We start from the raw sequence: 20,423 nt of genomic DNA, 5'->3' as shown, positions 1-20,423 counted from the left end.
TTGGCAGAGCAGTAGCCTTGCCACATTCACCAGATTAAACTATTGTCCAGATGGCACTGCCCGGAAAGGATTGTCCTTCAAAACACAATTGGACATGGCTACCAACTAGGACACATGACTGTATCAATACAAATTATGCAAAGCTTTATCCTACCAAGCCCAAACAAATGTATGAAAGACTTTCAATCAGCTCAAATTCTAAACATATAGTATTACTGTGATTTGAAGATTTTTATGGAAACCTTGTAATCTTCAAATGTTACACAATTGAGCCAAAAAAATGTACCTTCTCCAACTATACGAATGACCAAGTTGAATAATACCAGTTTCACATTTCCAAAGAAACTGGAAAACTCCTTTGACCCCACAATTGGCCTTCACAGCGATAACATCAATTCAACCCAGGACACACACTTGCACTACAACTTTATTTTAAGCATTTTCAAGGTTACATTCCGGTTGCTTAATTTGAGAGAGGATTTATGATCTTCATGGTAGTGCGACATTTGTTAGCCCCCTCCAGATGGTCACAAGTCCTCAGGCAGTCCACTTAATTAGGTATTATCAAATACAGGTGTTAAACAGTGCTTTGGCAAATGGAGGCGTGGGTGGCGCTCGTGGAAAAGTGGTCGTTGGTGATGGCAGCGGCACCGCTCTACAGCTTGTCCAGGTAGTTGTCCAGCGCCGGAATGCCCTCTTTGAGCCCCTTGCGTTTGCGCGTCTCCACCACCACCTGGGCAGGACGGGAGGTGGGGTCGGAGGGGTCGCCGGGCAGGATCTGCCAGTGGTCAAACACGCACTGCGGGAAGGCCTGGCCGCCCGTGTTGGAGCGCAGGTCGGCCGTGAATCCTAAAAGTGTGCGCACGGATTGCAGACAGGGAGAACACGGGGCTCAACGGTCATTCACACTCCAAGACAGCAATGTACTGCAATTCTTGCCCATCCCCTTACCAACCACAATGCCGAATGTCACTTGCACAAGATCGGGCTTAGAGAACCCCAGGCTTGCCACAGCTTGTGCTTACCGAAGGACTCGTTGACGGGAAGGTAAGCCTTGACGACGAACATGGGCGTGCCAGCCACCTGCGACTCCTCAAAGACGTGGCCACGTTTCCTGTTGAGCACGCCGTAGATGCCGCCCACCACGGCCTCCGGGCACTGCAAGCCACAACACCGTACTCGGTTAGGCACTACCCTTGATTCAGCTATTTCATAAGAACACCTAGAGGATGTATTGAAGAAAAAGCAATAATTATACAAAGTAATTTTTTTATGTTAGAAATCAAGAGCTTTGGGTTTAATCAAAGTTGTCTGCCCTGCTTCAAGGTGCCACCACTGTCATTGTTCCTTGCAGATTTTGTAAGGCTTTCCGGTTCATATAATATAATTATTTTTTCTCAAACGAGTGATGGTATAAAAATCTGTGGGCCTGAGTCAGTGGTGTAAATTCCACATTCCTATGGGAAGGACCAGGCTCAATTGCTGACAAGACAAAGTATCTTATCAACCACAGAGAGATGATGCACCAAGTCAAGTCATTACAGGGCTCTACCATGGAGGAAATTATGAGAGCGCATAGCAGCAACCACCCTGTAAAACTCCCAAACTGAGCTCTCGATCCTTAAATCTCAACAGTAGCAGTAGATTTGACGTAGCTGAAAGGCCTCCTACACCCACGAGGTTATCTAGCAAAAAAAACTAGTGGGCATTGCAGCCCTGTGACAAGTTATTTTAATGTCCCAAGCTGGTGGAAGGAAGGCCTTAAGTGTATGGCCAAGTCTGACCCGACGATGCATCTCCCCCCACTTCAGAGATGAGTGCATCGAGAAGGTTTTCATGTTAATTCTATAGCCTCTCCCTACCACCCTGCCCCATCCACTAAAATTGACAACTCCTTTTTGCCAGTTTAAATTAAAACTCCTCCATGGAAGCGAGGCAGTTGGCTCAGCAGTCAAGGAATACAAGGCAGCACAAACCTAATTTGTGATGAAACTAATTTCTCAAGTGCAGCTAGTCGATGCTTTTTTTGTGCAATCATTCGCAACCGGGCAGCGTTCCGCGCACCTGAATCTCGACCAGGTAGATGGGCTCCATGAGGCGGGGCGCAGCCGTCAGCATGCTCGCATACATGACGCGTCGCGCCGTCGGGATAATCTGCCCGCCGCCGCGGTGGATGGCGTCTGCATGCAGCGTCACGTCATGGATGTCGAAGCGCACTCCACGCATGTTCTCGTCGCACAGCACACCCTACCGCCGGGGGAGGGGAGCACCAGGTGGAGGGAGAATCGTTAACTTTCTCAAAGATAAAACTTAAAATGCCAACATGGACATGACCTTTGGTTACGTGATTTTTTAAAATAAAAAATACTTAAATATCTAAGCATTTTTGGTGGATCATTACATAGTTCAGTACCTAAACAGGGGATGATCAGCAACCCATTGCACATCGAAACTGCACAACCACCAGTGTGAAACGTAAATGTATATTATTGATATATTACCTTGTCTATTACACTATGTATTCTTAGTTTATCATAGTTTACACTTGCACAGAGAAAGTCATCATACAGTATGCAGGGGAAAAAATATTAAGAGTACACATGCACGAAACTATAGCCAGTCAGACGCGAATGCTTGGGCACTAACTGGTGCCTGAATGTTCAACATGGAACATACAAAAATGGGGCTTAATGGTTAAGTCTGTACATCTCAAATACGCTATGGGGAGGTACAGTACATAAAATGGGATTGGACATCAATAAGTTTAGTAGGTTATAGCACAAATCCATAAAATAGGAGTGCGAAAATCAAGGTGTGACTAATTCGATTTTCTTAAAAATATAAATTGAATGGCCTCAACTGCTCTTTAGTATTTCATTGATCAACTGAGATTCTAAACGCATAATGTGCATACATGGGGCAAAACCACAGCAACTGCTGCTCTTAAGCTTTCGCTTCAAATATTCCACTTTCAGAATATTGATTTATCAATAAGAAAAAATTCTTTGTGTAATTGAAATTCTGCACGCAATGGATTTTTTTTGTTACACAACTAACAACTAATAAAGATTCCAGACAATTGAGGGTGAGAGATTAATCAATGGAATCTTGCCCTAAATTGTGCCCATTAAACACGTATGTGTGAATGACGAGACAGCCGTCACCACACCCGATACAAACGGCTGAGGGGCAGCATAACATTGACGTTGCGTATGCAAGTAGTCAATTGCACGGCCAACATTTCACCCAAGGTGTGGGAACGACTGGAGCGCAGGGTCCCATCCACTGAAACCAAGCCATTTTTATTTTATTACGCAAGACCCAGCAAGCTCGACAGCTTTTTCATAAGCGACCAGGCCATAAATGATAGCTCAACGAAGTGTAATAATGTGGAAATGTATAGCAGCCAAATACTCTAAATTCACATTCCGAAATGTGGAGGGAAAAAACGGAAAACATGAAAACTCCATATAGGTGTCGGGATCAAACCCACAACCTCCTGTATACCAGGCTAGGTAGTTAACATCGCCACCGTCACGCCCACCCACCTCCTTCATGGCCCACTGGAAGCCAGCGACCACACTGTCCTTGATCTCATTGAGGTATTGCACTCCCTTTGTGACGTCCACGAGCATGTTGGGGCCTGTGCCATCGGGGCCGAAGCACCAGATCTTACGCGCCTCCGTCACGTCCCACTCGTACTTATCGACCAGGTAGCGGGCGCGCAACTTCAGATCTTGCCGCGCCGCCACATCACCCTTGTCGATGTCCTCGGCCAGGCCGTCGGACATGGGGCGTGCCTTCATGTACAGGCGGTTGTGCTTGTTGGGCGACTTGGACAGGCAGACCTGGTCCGACTCGTTCTCCACCGTCTCGCGATAAGAGACCACTGGGTCTGATTTCTGTGTGAGAAAGCAACGCGTAAATCGGTTTATTGTGAAAGAGGGTTTATTGCTTTTGATTGAACCAAGACGCCTAAGGACTTATGACCTAAACGCCCAGAACACTCTTGGTCTCGTCACATTGACAGACGAGCAGGATAGAGATGGCTAGTGCTTGGGTGAGTGACCACCATGCTCAAACAGCCGCTGTGGTTCTACTGTTAGAAGGCAGTGTGGGGAAACCGTCTTATTTCAATGCTTTTGTCTATGGCTCCCCATATTCACAAACTCGTACTGACCAGCGTGGTGAAATATGGTCAAATAACCACCAAGACTGGGCATGTGAACCTCATCCGGCAGCAGACTGACAAAAGGGTCGTGCATTTAGATGCAGCAAGGAGGCTGTAACAGATGCATGAATGAGCTGGTTTCTGGCAGTTGCAATCCTGCACCCCTCACCTTAATGGGGATACAGGCGTGGTCTTCCTCCAAATCCTTCAGGCAGATCTCTAAGTGCAGCTCTCCAGCACCAGCAATGATGTGCTCACCAGACTCCTCAATGATACACTGGAAAGGCACAATGAAACAAACGTTGTAAAGGATTGTTAATGGGCTGGCACATGGACAGTGTCGGCTCCGCGCTCGGTCCTAAGAGCCACCCAAACCACCTTCATAGAGTGTTCATGACAACAGAGGGGACAACCGAGGGAAAGACAAGCATCAGGATTCATACAAGAACCCCACCACCACGAGGTGACACACACCTGCACCATGGGGTCAGACTTGGCCAGACGCTTCAGGCCTTCCACCAGCTTGGGCAGGTCTGCGGGGTTCTTGGCCTCTACGGCCACGCGGACCACAGGGCTCACGCTGAACTTCATCACCTGTAGGCACAAACAAAGGGGCACACAGTTGGGTTTACGTGAAGCTTGCCAAAGTTTACCTACTCTTACCAACACCAGTGGATAAATATGGAATTGCAATCATAACGTAATTGTAATTTCAGCAAACAATGCTGTGGTAATTGTAATTCTAAAAAAAACAATGGAGAGGTGTGGTGGCATCAACAATCCTGGTTGCGATGACATCCTAACATGGTACACTGGTTTTCCTTTGACCAACTTGCCCTATTCAATGTAGAATTTTCACCAATAGCGCAATACTGTAAAGAGTATACGAGCAAACAAACACCTGATGACGGAGACTTGTGTTGCCTCCGAAACGTCGTGATTTATTATTTTATTTCTACTATAACTTGTATTAATTTTATTTTTGACCTACGTGACTTTACCGAAAAAGCATAAGAGTATGAATCCAAACACCTATTTGAGCACAAAAAACGTATTGTTTTAAACTATAGGGGAAATCCTCCTTCACGATATCCATCATAGCATTCACATCTGCATTTACAGCTTGGGCTATCCATGGATGCCCCCATCTTGCCTCGTTAAGTGCGTGATGAACCTTGTCCAGACTTCGCAATTGGTGATAGAGGCCACTATACCCGGTCTTCGCCAGAGTGGCTTGGGGACAATGAAGCAAAGGCAGAAGGGTGGTGGGGGGGTCTCACCCTCAGATTGTGGGCGTGCTCGTAAGTGCTGATTGTGCCAGTCTTAATAAGGAACTGGTCCACACCAACGAGGCCGACGATGTTGCCGCAGGGCACCTCCTCGATGGGCTCAACGTAGCGGCCCATCATCAGGATGGTCCTGCGCAAGGTGGGATCCACGTTATGGTTAACAAGCAGGGACCTCCATTACACAACATGAACAAAAGTGAACATCGTTTTTTTTAGCTCATTGGCACTTACTTTATTGCACCTAATTGTGCAAATAGCAGTGCTGGGAGACAATATTGGTCAGTGTGGAACCCATAGAGATCATTGTACTACACTGTGGAGGAATCACCCAAAATATCACAACTACTTTTGAAGTTATTCAATAGACTTTATCTAAACTTGAAAATATGGTGCAATCATGTGATGTAATAACCACTATTGTTCAAAAAATAATCACTAATTACTGTGAACCAACAACCATCATAAACTGTTTCTTTGAGACAGTTTAACACAGGGTGCAAGAGCACTTAATTTATCATCGAATTTTTCCCAAGCCACTGGTCAACTGGAGTAAGAGGCATGTGACAAATAGCAAGTGAGGGAAAAATTATTTTATCCCCTGCTGATTTTGTACGTTTGCCCACTGAGAAAGAAATGATCAGTCTATAATTTTTATGGTAGGTTTATTTGAACAGTGAAAGACAGAATAACAAAAAAATCCAGAAAAACGCATGTCAAAAATGTTATAAATTGATTTGCATTTTAATGAAGGGAAATAAGTATTTGACCCCCTCTCAATCAGAAAGATTTCTGGCTCCCAGGTGTCTTTTATACAGGTAACGAACTGAGATTATGAGCACACTCTTAAAGGGAGTGCTCCTAATCTCAGCTTGTTACCTGTATAAAAGACACCTGTTCACAGAATCAATCAATCAATCAGATTCCAAACACTCCACCATGGGCAAAGACCAAAGAGCTCTCCAAGGATGTCAGGGACAATATTGTAGACCTAACACAATATGCTGGAATGGGCTACAAGACCATCGCCAAGCAGCTTGGTGAGAAGGTGACAACAGTTGGTGCGATTATTCGCAAATGGAGGAAACACAAAAGAACTGTCCATCTCCATCGGGCTGAGGCTCCATGCAAGATCTCACCTCGTGGAGTTGCAATGATCATGAGAACGGTGAGGAATCAGCCCAGAACTACACGGGAGGATCTTGTCAATGATCTCAAGGGAGCTGGGACCATAGTCATCAAGAAAACAGTTGGTAACACACTACGCCGTGAAGGACTGAAAACCTGCGCCCGCAAGGTCCCCCTGCTCAAGAAAGCACATACATGCCCGTCTGAAGTTTGCCAATTAACATTTGAATGATTCAGAGGACAACTGGGTGAAAGTGTTGTGGTCAGATGAGACCAAAATGGAGCTCGTTGGCATCAACTCAACTCGCCGTGTTTGAAGGAGGAGGAATGCTGCCTATTACCCCAAGAACACCATCCCCACCGTCAAACATAGAGGTGGAAACATTACGCTTTGGGGGTGTTTTTCTGCTAAGGGGACAGGACAACTTCACCGCATCAAAGGGACAATGGACGGGGCCATGTACCATCAAATCTTGGGTGAGAACCTCCTTCCCTCAGCCAGGGCATTGAAAATGGGTCGTGGATGGGTATTCCAGCATGACAATGACCCAAAACACACAGCCAAGGCAACAAAGGAGTGGCTCAAGAAAAAACACATTAAGGTCCTGGAGTGGCCTAGCCAGTCTCCAGACCTTAATCCCATAGAAAATCTGTGGAGGGAGCAGAAGGTTCGAAACCTTAATGACTTGGAGAAGATCTGCAAAGAGCAGGACAAAATCCCTCCTGAGATGTGTGCAAACCTGGTGGCCAAGTACAAGAAACGTCTGACCTCTGATTGCCAACAAAGGTTTTGCCACCAAGTACTAAGTCATGTTTTGCAGAGGGGTCAAATACTTATTACCCTAATTAAAATGCACCTGTTCAAATAAACCTACCATTAAAATTATAGACTGATCATTTCTTTGTCAGTGGGCAAACGTACAAAATCAGCAGGGGATCAAATACTTTTTTCCCTCACTGTACAGCTCGTGAGATGAGAAATATAAAATCGATGTGGTGCGTCAGGTCTGAAAATATTTTTTGGGTTAGACTCAAAGAGACAGACCTGGCTGAAATGAAGTCCTCGCAACACAAACTGTCTGGGCATCCAAACTTGTTTAAGAGCTCTCCGATCACGATAACATCCGAGACGTCTGAAACTTAATTATATAGGTTTACTTGAGGATTAATTATTAAGTGTTGTCGCAGACAGCACCAATAAACACCAACCGAAGAGTTCAAATGTTGCCAGCTGAAGCAGCTCAAAAGCTAGAGGAACTTCAAAGCTCACTTACATGAACGATAGGAGCTCAATGAAAGTGTCATGTGATGAGCGCACCACCCACCTCTGGATGGGCTTGATGAACAGGTCCTCCTTCTTGCCGGGGGTATAGTTGGGCCCCATGATGCGGACCTTTTGTCCGGTAGACACGACGCCCGAGAAGACGCGGCCGAAGGCGTAGAAGCGGCCCTTGTCGGTGGTGGGTACCATTTTGGAGATGTACATCATCAGTGGTGCCTTGGGGTCACAGTTCTTTATGCCTGGGACCAGTCAAGACACGGTACCCAAATTTACATCAGGATGCCTAGCCACATTTTTGTTAATTATCAGACCATATTGTTTCCCACGCCAGATGTAAAACCTATCAAAATAAATCTACCCCATTTATAACACAGCCATCCGTCTCATTTGCTGTTCTTCATCATTGCTTAGACACGTCACCGCAAACCATTCATTCGCGGGGGATATACGTTCTTGTTGGATCTAAATATTAAATCCGCGAAAATATGAATACTTAAAAGCTTGAGGAAACTAGGGTTAGGGGGCATAAACAATAATTATATTAAAACATAAACTGTACGGATATTAATATGTATATAGTCATTGTATTTAGCTTACCTGTAATTATGATTAACATAAACATATTTAAAAGTGCAAATCTAATTTAATATTATACAGTAGGTAATTTAAAAAAATTGTCAAGGAAAGCACTCGCGTGTAAACAGTGGCAGCCAGAGGCAGGCTGAGAGGGAGTCGCGTGGGCTTCTATACCGCTCCAATGGCTCACTACTTCTTGATCGGCTAAGTAGCGCACCTACGGCCGGAAACATTTAAAATCCAACCCCACGAATTTTAAATAGCACAAGAATATGTGATGAATACGCTAAAATCGTGATTATAAAATCAACACAATCCAAGTGCCAGCCTACTTCTCTCATCACCTCTCCAGCTTGACTGGCATGGTGCAGCACAACATCACCTCTCCAAATCCCAAACCCCATCCCCCCCCACGTGTTGATAATATGGAGTTCATTATCCATCGATTATACATTGTAGACCTGCAAGTCCTTTGTTAACAACGCATCTCTGAAACTTGGATTGCCAACAGCAACTTACTTTCGCACAGGTGTAGTCTACAGATGGTTAAACTATTGGTAAAAACTTCCGTTTCACTCAAGACATTTCATGCATCCGGCTACTAAATTTTCATCAGGAGCTTTTAATGCAATCACTTGAACACAACGGAGGTTAAGTCAAAGAGCGCAGCATGCGTTCAAGCGTACCCATGGCAGCCTCGTCATCACCAGGTCCCTCGTAGAGCAGCTCGCAGCGGTAGCGCTGAGCCGTGACGGGCGACGGCAGGTGGATGGTGATCATCTGCAGCAGGGCGTCCCCAGCAGGCAGCCAGCGGCGCATCACAGCCTGACAAACGTACACATGCGGAAAATGCACAATTAGCGTTGTTGGTGTGCTTTTTGACGAGTGCTACATTGTGGGGAAGCAAAATGTGTTTGTCCTATGGATAAACTTGCTACGGCCAAAGGAATGTGGAATTTTCACCACTGGCTCAGGGCTAGACACATTATTTGAGGACTACCTCAATGCACAAGAGCTAATAAATAACTTATGACCGTTCATAACCACACACCAAAAATAATAATTATCGGTTTGTGCAAACATCCAAATGTTTCACAACAACCAAACAATGTGTCTGATGAAGCAGACCACGGAGTTATTGACACCTGCCACTCACATTTGAATGTGCTGTGGGCTTTAACGTTCGCCGTAGCAATATCATAACTTTTTACTAATACAGTCATACCTTGGTATACGACGCTTTGGAATACGTCGAATTTGGTATACGTCGTGTTTTGACGAGAAAAAAATGTCTTAGGATACGACTTCTTGCTTGGGATACGACGCACTTGCTAGAACTTGTATGGGTCGGGATGAGTCACCGCGTACAGTACCCACATACACAATACTGTTACGGCTCTAACAAGCGTAACGATATTGTGTGGAATGACCAGACAATGTCTCAATTCAGGAACATTCTTAGAAGGAAAAAACAAACTTCAATGGACAGGTTTAGTAAAACTCAAACCTGGTGAGCCTCAACCAGGTCCAAGTCAAGAAACAAAGACAGGAGAAAAACCCCCCAGAATTTCAGCTTCCTGAAGTTTTAATGGAAGGGGACTCTCCTTCCAAAAAATAACATCTCCTCCTCACCACCATCCTCATAGGCTATCAACTCCTCTTCGCAAGGTAGTGATGTAAAATATTATTTTTATTTCTATTTATTTTAATTTATTTATGTATTTATTTTAATTTATGTATGCATATTAGTATTAAGTAGTGCCTACATTATTTTATACAACCCCATTAATGTATAATATGCCATATAAAATATCATTTCTTATACTCTGGAACGGATTATTTCCTTTCCCTTTATTTCTTATGGGAACAATTTGTTTGGTATACGTCATTTTCGGTATTAATTAACGACGTATACTGAGGTACCACTGTACCATGAATTTTGGGATTGATAAGCCCATTCCAAAAAATTATGTAAAGTGGACAATAAACCAACAACCTGAATAACGGTGGCATGAGACAGCAAGCTCAAGCCTCACCTTGAGCAGGGGCTTTCCCTCCTTTTCCTTGTCCTCTGTGTCCAGCTTTATGTCCAGTTTCTCAACCAGCTTGGCCGTCTCTTCCTTCTTGAAGTTCATGATGGCGTCGAACACCTGTGCAAAGCGGAGAGAAAACAAGCGAGTTGCATAAAACCAGTCTTGTCCAATGGCGATGTAGCTCCCACCCATCATAGCAGGAGCGCAGTCAATCAGAACAAAGGTCCTCATCAATGAAGATCAGGTCAAAGTGAAGAATTTTATTTCGTCATCATCAAGACTGCGCACCTGCCAGCACGAAACATTACTGGTCTGCAGCTAAATACTGCCATGCAAATGGGCACATTAGTCCCTCAATTACTGCAGTTTAAAACCAATTTAACAATGGAGAGTTAAACATTTATATCTACCAAAATATTGCCCGAGTGGTCTGCCAATCAAATGTGTCCATTGTGTGAAAATATTAGCATCAGCAAAGGAAGCTAAATTGTTTGCGAACAAATGCCTCCACAATTTGATGAACCATTACGATTTCGGGTCATGGTCTTGTTTCAAGAATAGATTTTTTGTTTGGATGCATCGCTCCAGAAGCCCAAATGTAACATTCAAGAATATACTTTTACACACCAGTGAATGCAATTCATATAGTGGCTGTAGAAGCCACACAAAGCAATTACAAAAATAAATTGTAAATGTATTTTTAAAACTATGGTTTCGATGCATGCCCCGTAAGCAAAGGAATCAAATTGATTTGATGAACAATTGGGATGCCTTACTCTTTGGTTCTTTCGGTAAAGTCACGTAAAAATAAATTAAAGAATAAAATACGACGTTTTGCTTTCCACCGTGCTTTTTATGGGTCCATTCTCTCCTTCAGCCGCTATGGGCAGGAATTCCACACAACTCCCCCTCTGTCTGTGCGAGTCTCTCTGCTTGTGTGTCTCCGTGTCCATGTTGTCTCTCAAATTTTGCAATCTTTGGAAAAACGTAATCAACCATGTGGGATGTTGACTGTTTTGTTGGCAGACTGTTGTATTGCATAATATTTCCAAGTTTACCGTTTGTTTTCTCATTCATTTATACCTGATGGTTGCTTGTGTTGCAATCGAAACGTCGTATTCTATTATTATTTTATTTATTTCTATGTAACTTTACCGAAAGAACCAAAGAATAATTCCTGCAGTCACGAAAGCTTCGAATCTAGTATGGAAATGCCTTTTTTATACATAACAGATCATGGGGAGAGAATTTAACAGAATCAATGGGTTTCGATAGCCCGTGTGAAGGTGATTTCCAAGCCACTCATGATTAAGCATGCTTCTTCACGTTTCTCCTTAAGATGGTGCTGAATGACCGTTTGGGGTATGTAACGTCAAGCAAGATGTGCGCAAGGGGAACCCAGCTTGGGGCGAGAAGCACCTTGAAGATGGGGTCCAGCACAAGTTGGCAAAAGGTTCGCGGAAGCTTCTCTCCAGCAGCGTTGGTGGCAGACTTGCTGAACTTCATGGTTGCGGGATCGAAATACCTGTTGCAGACCCACAAGTTATGCAAGCAGTGCTGTACGACCGACTCTCGAAAATCACCCCAAGCCGGTTATTTATGGTCCCCCCCAACAACCAATTCCACCAACTCAGATTGCCCATGTACAGTGGTTATGCAAACAATTATCTTGAATAAAAATAACCTCTTCGCACCCGAAGTCTAACATCCTTTTAAGGCACAACACAAGGTCTCATCTCGGGCTGTCTTTCCTCAGCAGTCCGACACAATTTGAAAACTTCACAATAAACCGTTTTAAAAATGCAATTGCTGCAGTGATGTCAGAACATTGTCACGACAGTCACTTGGCTGAAAGTCACTTAAGTATTTCTCATTACTTAGGCTCAAACTCACCTAGAACTGGCGAGTCAAACAGCCTAGGTATATATCTACAATGGGTCAGTTTTTCAAGTTAAGGTTTCCTCAACTTTATAGCCTCCAAGCACACGCCATGTGATCGGGCACTAAAAGGCAAAACTTAACTCATGCAGGCAGCTAACATCACCGAGAGTGTGAAAAACAGTGTTTGGCGCTCACCTTTCGCCCCACAGCTTCTTCATCATATCCTCCACCTTCTTGCAGCGCTCAGTCGCGCTGATGTTCTTGTCACCCTTGGCGGCAAACTTGGAAACGTACATCTCAGCGAACTGCTTTAGGGTGAAGGCCCAGCCGTGAAGGCCGGAACCAAAACCCACTGTGCCTGCCACTGGGTCCACCTGCAAAAATGGCGGACATTAGCGTTAGTTACCCGTGATGGCCGTATTAAGCCGCCGAGTATGTCAAGGTAAACGGTGGCAATCTCCTGCTCACAACACGTACTGCAATGCTGCGGAAACAAGGGCTGAATATTGCCGTACAGCTTGAATCTTTGCTCTAAAATGTCTGTTTTATGATCCTTTGATCCTGTCAGGTTCACAAAAGCCCTTTTGGCCTCAACAGTCCAAACAAAACAGGCAGGTGGGTGGATTCAGACCAAGCCCTTCCCACAACCTGTATTGTACCGTGCGCAAAAAGCTTATATAGGAAACCACCAGTTAAGAACTGTAATGTGAGCATGGTCTTAGACCATCGAGAAAAAATATGACCAACTGACAAGCAGCAGTGGGACAGATACAACTGTACAGTTTCATCCTTGGGACTCTTGAGGACAGTAATGAATTGTTCACTACTGAAATATGCCTCCCGGAGCTCCATACATGTATAGAGAGTGTTTACCTTTATACTATCGGCACCCCATTAGCACTTGCCTATAGGCAACAATAATTAAAATCTGAAAATCATGAGAAAACCCATCACAATAAAAAATTAGTGCAGGCTGGAAAAACAAGTAGATTCAACACCACACAAAGGATATGCATTATATGTGCATTCATTTTTCTGTGCAACGGAAGTTGATATGCAAAAATCTGCACCGTTCATCTCCAGTTTAAAATACAGGCATACCCCGTTTAGCGCTATCCCATATAGCGGCCGACTCGTCATAGAGCTGTTTGTTCTTGGGCAATATTTTACTTGAAAAATATATATTTTGTATATCTAAAACATTAATAAAAGGATGAAAAGCTGTACTCGAGTTAGCACGGTGTACTCTCATCCAAATACGGTGCAGTATTAGCACCATTGTATGCTCTCCACCCTCAGCCAATGAGCAAGCGCTATCACTCAAGATGGCAAGGAGTTTGCTCTTCACCAATGAGCACTTTCCTCTAGAATCGGGGGGGGGGGGGGGGGGGGGGGAGTCAAGTCACAGATTGGACTGCACCAGCAGGTGCAAGCTATAACTCATCTTGTCTCCCAGCTGTGCCAAGTTTGCCATATCGGGGTCTCATCATGCACTAGTAAGTACAATGTTTATCTTATAAAAAATGCTGTACCATTAACAGTATTTATAACTCATGTTTAACTGTATTATTGTTCCAATAACCCAATGAACCACTAATTTGTTGGTCGTAGGTGATAAATTACTGTTGGGAACATCTCCATTGGGCCTATGCTAGGACCCCGTTATAGCAGGGGTCCCCAACATCCGGGCCGCAGACCGGTATCGGTCCGTGGCCTGAGTAAAAAACAAACGTCGCTGGAGAGCTTCTTTGAAAAGGGTGAAAGACCCAATGATGAACCCCCCCCCCCCACGGTCCGTGAAAATATTGTCTTCCAGGAAACCGGTCCCTGGTGCCAAAAAGGTTGTGGACCGCTGCCGTATAGCACCGATTCACCTAGCGCTGCCGTTCTCCAGGTATGCATCTCCCGCGCTAAATGGGGTATGCCTGTACTACATTGCACATGCGCAGATGACAGATGCACATACCATGATGTTTCCCATGGGTCCGTTCTCATCCTCGCCATAGGTGGAGATGATGACGTTGACATTCTCAACGATGCGCTGGAAGGTCTGGAAGAGTGGCTCGGGCTCAAGCTGCAGCTCGAGGAGCGCGCGGTCCATTTTGTTCATCATGAGCACGGGCTTGATGCGCTCGCCGATAGCCTGGCGTAGCACCGTCTCAGTCTGCACGCACACACCTGCGCAGAGAGCACACGTATCAACGTTACACCGCTCGTGCCGGTCATTCAAAGTCTCCGAAGGGACATCAAAGCCTGTATTCTTAACCACAGCTAGGCTCTGGGCTCAAGCGAGCCGGGCTTAAAACCATGCTTAACTTGAGCAGCGTTGCTCGGGCATCTTCACAAGAAACCAAGCGGTTTGAGCCTGAGATTAACTGTGTTACGATGCCAAACCAGAGCAATACTGTCTCAGAATAAGGCCCTAATTAAGAGTAAAAGTGGTTCACGTAAAGGATGTTCAAACAGTACTTCAAAAAAAATCTCAATTACCAAAGCACATGCTTGGGGTAAATGAGGGACTTAAGGTCAACGTCAATGCAACCTCTTTAGGTACCATATTTTCCTACATATAACCCGCGGGGTATACCACTTTTTACAAACAAAACAAGACCCTGCGAGGTATATGGAGGTGCGGCTATCCAAAAATTTTTTTACACGTGTGACTCGTAAAAAAATTTAATGGTAGGACTATCCACTATGCAACACTTACCTTTGACTAAACCACTGCCGAATAAACCACTCACACTAAAATTGCACATGTTATCACGTTTTAAATGAATTGTTTGTACAATTAAACGTCAATGTTTGAATTGCGCGCACTGTTTACCGGCGACGGGAGAGCTGGGGGGAGAGAGGTGGGGGTTGGGGCTGCTGGGGGGAGGGAGAGGTGGGGGTTGGGGGGTGGGGCAGCTGTGGGGAGAGGTGGGGGTTGGGGCAGCTGGGGGGGGGGAGAGGTGGGGGCGAGGCGACGGAGTTACCGTAGTTCTGCTATAATCTGCTCAGTGCGCAATCTACCAGTGCTAAAACTGTACTAACTTATCTACCATTTGTGTTACTTATTTATTGGATATTTACTTTTGTTACTTATTTACGGTTTAAAGTTCACTCGTTTCCGGTTAGTTTGTTTTCTTTGTGCACGTTATGATTTTAATGTTAACAATTGATAGTGGAATGTATTACAAATGTATACTTCGTATTAATGATGGAATTAAGCTGCGGTAACGACGTTAAATATATGAATGCATGCGGGGTATATGGAGGTGCGGGCTGTCCGAATTTTTTTCACACAAAACGCTATTTTTGCGGGGTATATGCGTCTGCGGGTTATATGCGTATGCGGGCTATTTTAAAAAGTTAAATGCTCGCCCACAATTCAAAAGCACGGCGGCGGCGAGAAACCCGACAGGACTCACCGGAGACACAGTCGACGACGACCAGCGCACCGTCGGTGACACGCAGGGCAGCCGTGACCTCGGACGAGAAGTCCACGTGGCCGGGAGAGTCGATGAGATTGATGAGGAAGCCGTTACCGTCCTTGCACTGCTTGATGAAGGCCAGATCGTTCTCCTGCAGCTCGTAGTACAGGGAGATGGCCCTGTTGGATGCGCACGGTGTTAAGGGTCAGCGTCTATCGGGCGACAGCTTTGGTGCATCCCCAATGCAAATTTATAAGAATCCAATTCGGCTAGTTTTCAGAGGTTGCCATTCCTTACAATCAAAATTATTATTTGTATACAAAGAAAATTTGCTCTACTTATTTAAATTAATGGATGTGTACACTTGAAAATGTTATCAAAGGTGGTAAAAGATACAAGCAGCAGTAAAGAGACAAACCCATAACTATGGCTTAAGGTTTCTGGCAATGTTTGTAAAACAAAATAAGAATCAAACGTTCCAATAACAAATATACAGCAATGGTAAACACCGGAAGTATACCACACTACACATTTGGTAATAAATACCTCGACGCAAACAGTCATTAACGCAATATTCAGCCAATGACTCCCTAACCCTGAAACACCCCTTTAAGACTTGTGCTCTTAAGACATTTCTCCAAAATTTTAATAAGCCAATAGAATACAAAATAAATTGTATGAGTAGACATTTGACTTTATTTCTATGGTTTAAGTTATCCAGGGCTTAAGCATCAGCAGTGGTTATTGCAGTGTTATGAACCTGGAGACCCAAGTTCGATTCTAGGCCTAGGCTAACAAACTAGCAAATGATATACAAGCCGGTACTGGACCAACCTCCCCCTTGATGGATGAGTCCACAATATGCATGAAGTACAATAAAATAACCTCAATGACAGCCAGCTGGGGGGGTGGGGGGAGAGGCCTTAATCTAGCCCAGGATTGACGAAATGGCTTTGAACGAATGGTCCACCTGGCGACATGTGAAAAATGCTGTGACGTGCAATGTGGTGAATGGTCAGCAAGTGTGGCACTCACGTAGATTTGATGGTGATGCAGCGTTCCTGCTCGTCCTTGCGGGTGTCCGTGAAGCGTGTCTCTCCAGCACGCGACCCGGCAATGATGCCGGCCTTGCACACGAGCGAGTCGGTCAGCGTCGACTTGCCGTGATCCACGTGCGCAATCACCGACATGTTGCGGATGTTGGACTTTTTGTCCATGATCGCACGGATCTGGTCTACTGTGAAGTTCACCTGCAGGAAGCCATGGGAAGCATGGGACAAGAGGTTAAAACAAAGCAGAAATGGGAGAAAAGGATCAGCAATCACATTAACTGTGTTGCACATGCCATGTGTTGACAAAAACCTTTCAGAAATGGTTTCAGTCAGTAGGGCAAGGTCCTCAGAGATGACACCACCAAACTACTTCTGGTATCACTTCAGACTTCTCTTGCACACCACTCTGCTCAAGTGTTTGTCCTTGCACAAGTCATCCAATACATTTACAGAATTAAGCCTTCCGATGTTAGTTGTGCTTCACGCCCATTTCAAACTTGTGCTTGAAATCACTTCGCGCGCCGACCCCTTGGTTGCGGCTCTGCGATCTGCCATGAACATGCTAGTATTCACCACCTAGCAGTCCTTTGATTGGTGGAAACCAAACCACCGTCGGGTTGGCTGCCCACCACTTACATTATCATTGGCTGCTGACATTGGGCTACGCCCATTTTAAACCATTGTAAACAGTTTGCCTTGGAAGCTAACCCCCCTTTTCCTGAAGACGACTGCTTGTGTTGCAATCGAAACGTCGTATTTTTTTGTTCTTTTTTGGCTATTTTCTTTGAACCCATCTACGTGACTTTACCGAAAGACCCAAGAATATGAATTCCTGCAGTCACGAAAGCTGTAAGTCAAGATTCCGTGTAATAAATGACATTCTCTGAATCAAAATATAAGGATGGCCTTTAACAAACATTTGAAGAGGCACTCAACTCTGAAGTTGGCAACGCCTGCTGCGTCCTGACTACATTTATCTGCCCAACTACAAGGTAAATTAGTGGTTTCGCAAGCACCACGGCCAGCAGCATTAAGAATGTCGTCACCTCCACTCCGTACGCACATTACCTCAGTTGCTTTTAACGCACGCAGCCCAACGTCGCCATCAACGACAGCATTGCCAAGTGAGGTAACAAATGCAGCCTTAGGTATGATAAACCGGGTTCTAAAACACCAACCCTGAACCTTAACCAAAACTTAAATTCGAATGACTAACCCTACACGACTCAGGTGGTGGACGGAGTCTGTTTAGATAAGCAGCTATAGCTCAAGAAACAGGAATGAAAGGACCGCCAATGGGTAAGTGCAACCGAAGATAGACGTGTTGGGATGAAAATATGTTCTATGATTGGATATAAATCTGTGGGGCACTTAAGGAATTCAGAGGGTTTTATTGGGTGGATAAATTAGCTTATAGACTCCTCTGCAAGTTTAGAAGTATATGCTAATGTATTACCTGCCAGTCACCTGACATTTCTCAAGCACGTCAATGACGCAGTCAGTGTACCGTCATTGGGCTCAATAGGTCAGTGGGACTCACGCTTGGTTATATTGACGTCAATCTTAAGATGCATGTTAACTGTGCTCAGTTAGTTAAATATAGGATGCACGTTTACATAAACCTCAGTAGTCACCGGATAAAGGGAGTGCACTGAATCGGATGACTTCTCAATGGGTTGCTCTTGTTTAAAGGGACTTCAACCACAAATATAATTCTTCAATAGGCTCACTGGTTTAATATTGTCCATTAGAAATTGACGTTTTGACTGGTTAAGCTTGGCCGTGCAATGTATTCTAGGATTCATGTATTCATTGACAAAGACTACGGTACATGTTGGTTGACCATATTTCACTAAATTGGTTACGACGGGTTAAATAACGTCACTTCAAATCTCAATGGGTTCGATTCTAAAATCAAGCCTCTCACCTGCTGAAATTACGCGAATACACATCTCAATGTCTCAACACCTCTTAAATACGCTGTGCTGTTAATAAAGAAAACGTCAAAGGGAGGCGTAGTGGTGGCTTGACAAGTACGAGGGCTTTTTATTTTATAGACGCAAAGAACCAGTGGCCTAAGGGGCTTTTATTTTGGAATAACGTCAGATCCGGCGGGGAGGGGGGCCGAGGGTGAGCAAGAGAACATCGCGCGCATGCGCACTGCGGCTACGTGAGGGGGGGGGGTTGGGGGAAGGGTACCTCCCGCAGACACGCTGTGCGCGCATGCGCGGCCGGATGCGGGGACGTCATCACAAACGCCGGCTCATTGTTTTCTCTGCTCGAGTGTTCAATTTATTGTTCTTTAAATATGTAAATCTTTCAGTGATCAAATCCACGCGTCCATGTAATTAACCCACTTTAAGCAATGCGAATATAAACAAGCCTGACTGCTGACGAGACCTACAAAGTCTAACGCTAGTCTACCGCTTAAAACATATGGCTGGTGATAAGGTCTGGACTAAAACATGATTTTCATGTGTGTGGAGGAATCAAAGTACTGCTAGTGTATGTTAGGACAAGCCGTTGCTTTCAATGGGACGCTTTCACCCGTTGTGTAACAACGCAGTCCAAATATGCGCACGCCCAGATAGGCAGGAGTCAATTGTGCAACTGCGTACAACTCTGCTCGAACACAAGCCGCCATCTTATTACCGGCAACTCGGACTAAACGAATCGCCGTAATTACGTAAAAAACACACCAAGCCACAAAGACGCAAGGAAAACGAGTCGCTCACGTATTACACGTGTTTAGACGTAAAAATACCCAAACATTCGCGCAGAAATGAAGATCACTTATATTATCTCCCGACAGTGTCATTATAACGCTTAATTGAAATTAAAGTCTCACGAGGTTATGGCCCGAACGCCGGGCGCCATTCATGCCACGTCCGCACAGCTGCTACGTTAATAACCACGGCCAAATAACGCATTACTATAATCACCGACACCATCACCGGTCACTTAACCCGCATTCGTTTAAAACTATAGCAGCGGTTCCAGTAGCATGAGTGTGACGCCGCCACCTGTGCGCCACACATTGCGCGCATAGCAGGCAAGGGGTGAGCGGGGCCTGCCAACACGGGCCGTGGCGCCCGTCGTAACAAATCGCGAAAAAAAATCTCTAAAATATCCGCACAATCCCAAAAATAATCGAAGTAGTAGATAGCCGGGATGTGTGCCGTGGTAAACGCGGGTCGGGCGAGGCCCGATGGCTCACCATGGTTGCGGATTTTCACGGACGGTGCCGCGCGATGCAAGAGCGGCGCCTCCCGCAGCCAGGAGGGACTTGAAAAGAGAGCGATGGCGGCACGGGAGCTGACGTCATACATCGGTGACGTCACCGCCTCGTGACGCATGCGCTCTCGATACGCCCACCCATGATTTGCTTTTGTAAGATGACGTCATCACGTCACGACGTACAATGAACGCCTTTGTGCCGTGACGTCATGACGGCGTACGTGCCTCGCAGTTAGCCTTCGTGACGTCACGACGCAATTGTTCTGGAAGTGGCAGAGAATTTATCCGTAACTCTGCTGTGCGAATGGACACGTTCCCATTGAAATATATGCGAGTGGAGTTTCTAGACTGGCGCGCTCGG

General features: G+C 45.2%; 1 protein-coding gene and 1 non-coding gene across 2 annotated transcripts; both read right to left on the bottom strand.

Moving 5' to 3' along the window:
- Positions 1-414: 414 nt before the first annotated feature.
- EEF2 (eukaryotic translation elongation factor 2) lies at positions 415-20,200 on the bottom strand. The gene is made up of 16 exons (XM_061570644.1): positions 20,043-20,200; positions 16,809-17,023; positions 15,771-15,952; positions 14,324-14,535; positions 12,553-12,731; positions 11,896-12,001; positions 10,480-10,593; positions 9,130-9,268; positions 7,911-8,106; positions 5,452-5,590; positions 4,646-4,765; positions 4,341-4,448; positions 3,549-3,902; positions 2,065-2,247; positions 1,026-1,158; positions 415-849 (listed from the first exon to the last, which is right to left on the bottom strand). The coding sequence occupies exons 1-16, from the start codon at positions 20,043-20,045 to the stop codon at positions 656-658; spliced, it is 2,577 nt and encodes an 858-aa protein (XP_061426628.1). The 5' UTR covers positions 20,046-20,200; the 3' UTR covers positions 415-655.
- LOC133354315 (small nucleolar RNA SNORD37) lies at positions 10,687-10,752 on the bottom strand. The gene has a single exon (XR_009756574.1). It is a non-coding gene; the product is annotated as a small nucleolar RNA SNORD37 (small nucleolar RNA).
- Positions 20,201-20,423: the final 223 nt, after the last annotated feature.

Source organism: Lethenteron reissneri, chromosome 46 (assembly GCF_015708825.2).
Source record: "Lethenteron reissneri isolate LAM-NWPU_2019-01 chromosome 46, ASM1570882v1, whole genome shotgun sequence".
In the NCBI taxonomy this organism is placed as follows: domain Eukaryota; kingdom Metazoa; phylum Chordata; class Hyperoartia; order Petromyzontiformes; family Petromyzontidae; genus Lethenteron; species Lethenteron reissneri.
The sequence above is the reverse complement of the archived record's forward strand: the minus strand, read 5'-3'. Positions and strand labels throughout refer to the sequence as shown.

Excerpts from the sequence above, each read along its gene's own strand:
- EEF2 (XM_061570644.1), bottom strand. Across the intron at positions 9,269-10,479 it reads AGGGAAAGCCCCTGCTCAAG|GCTGTGATGCGCCGCTGGCT; the intron begins GTGAGGCTTGAG and ends TACGTTTGTCAG. Across the intron at positions 2,248-3,548 it reads TCCAGTGGGCCATGAAGGAG|GGTGTGCTGTGCGACGAGAA; the intron begins GTGGGTGGGCGT and ends CCCCGGCGGTAG.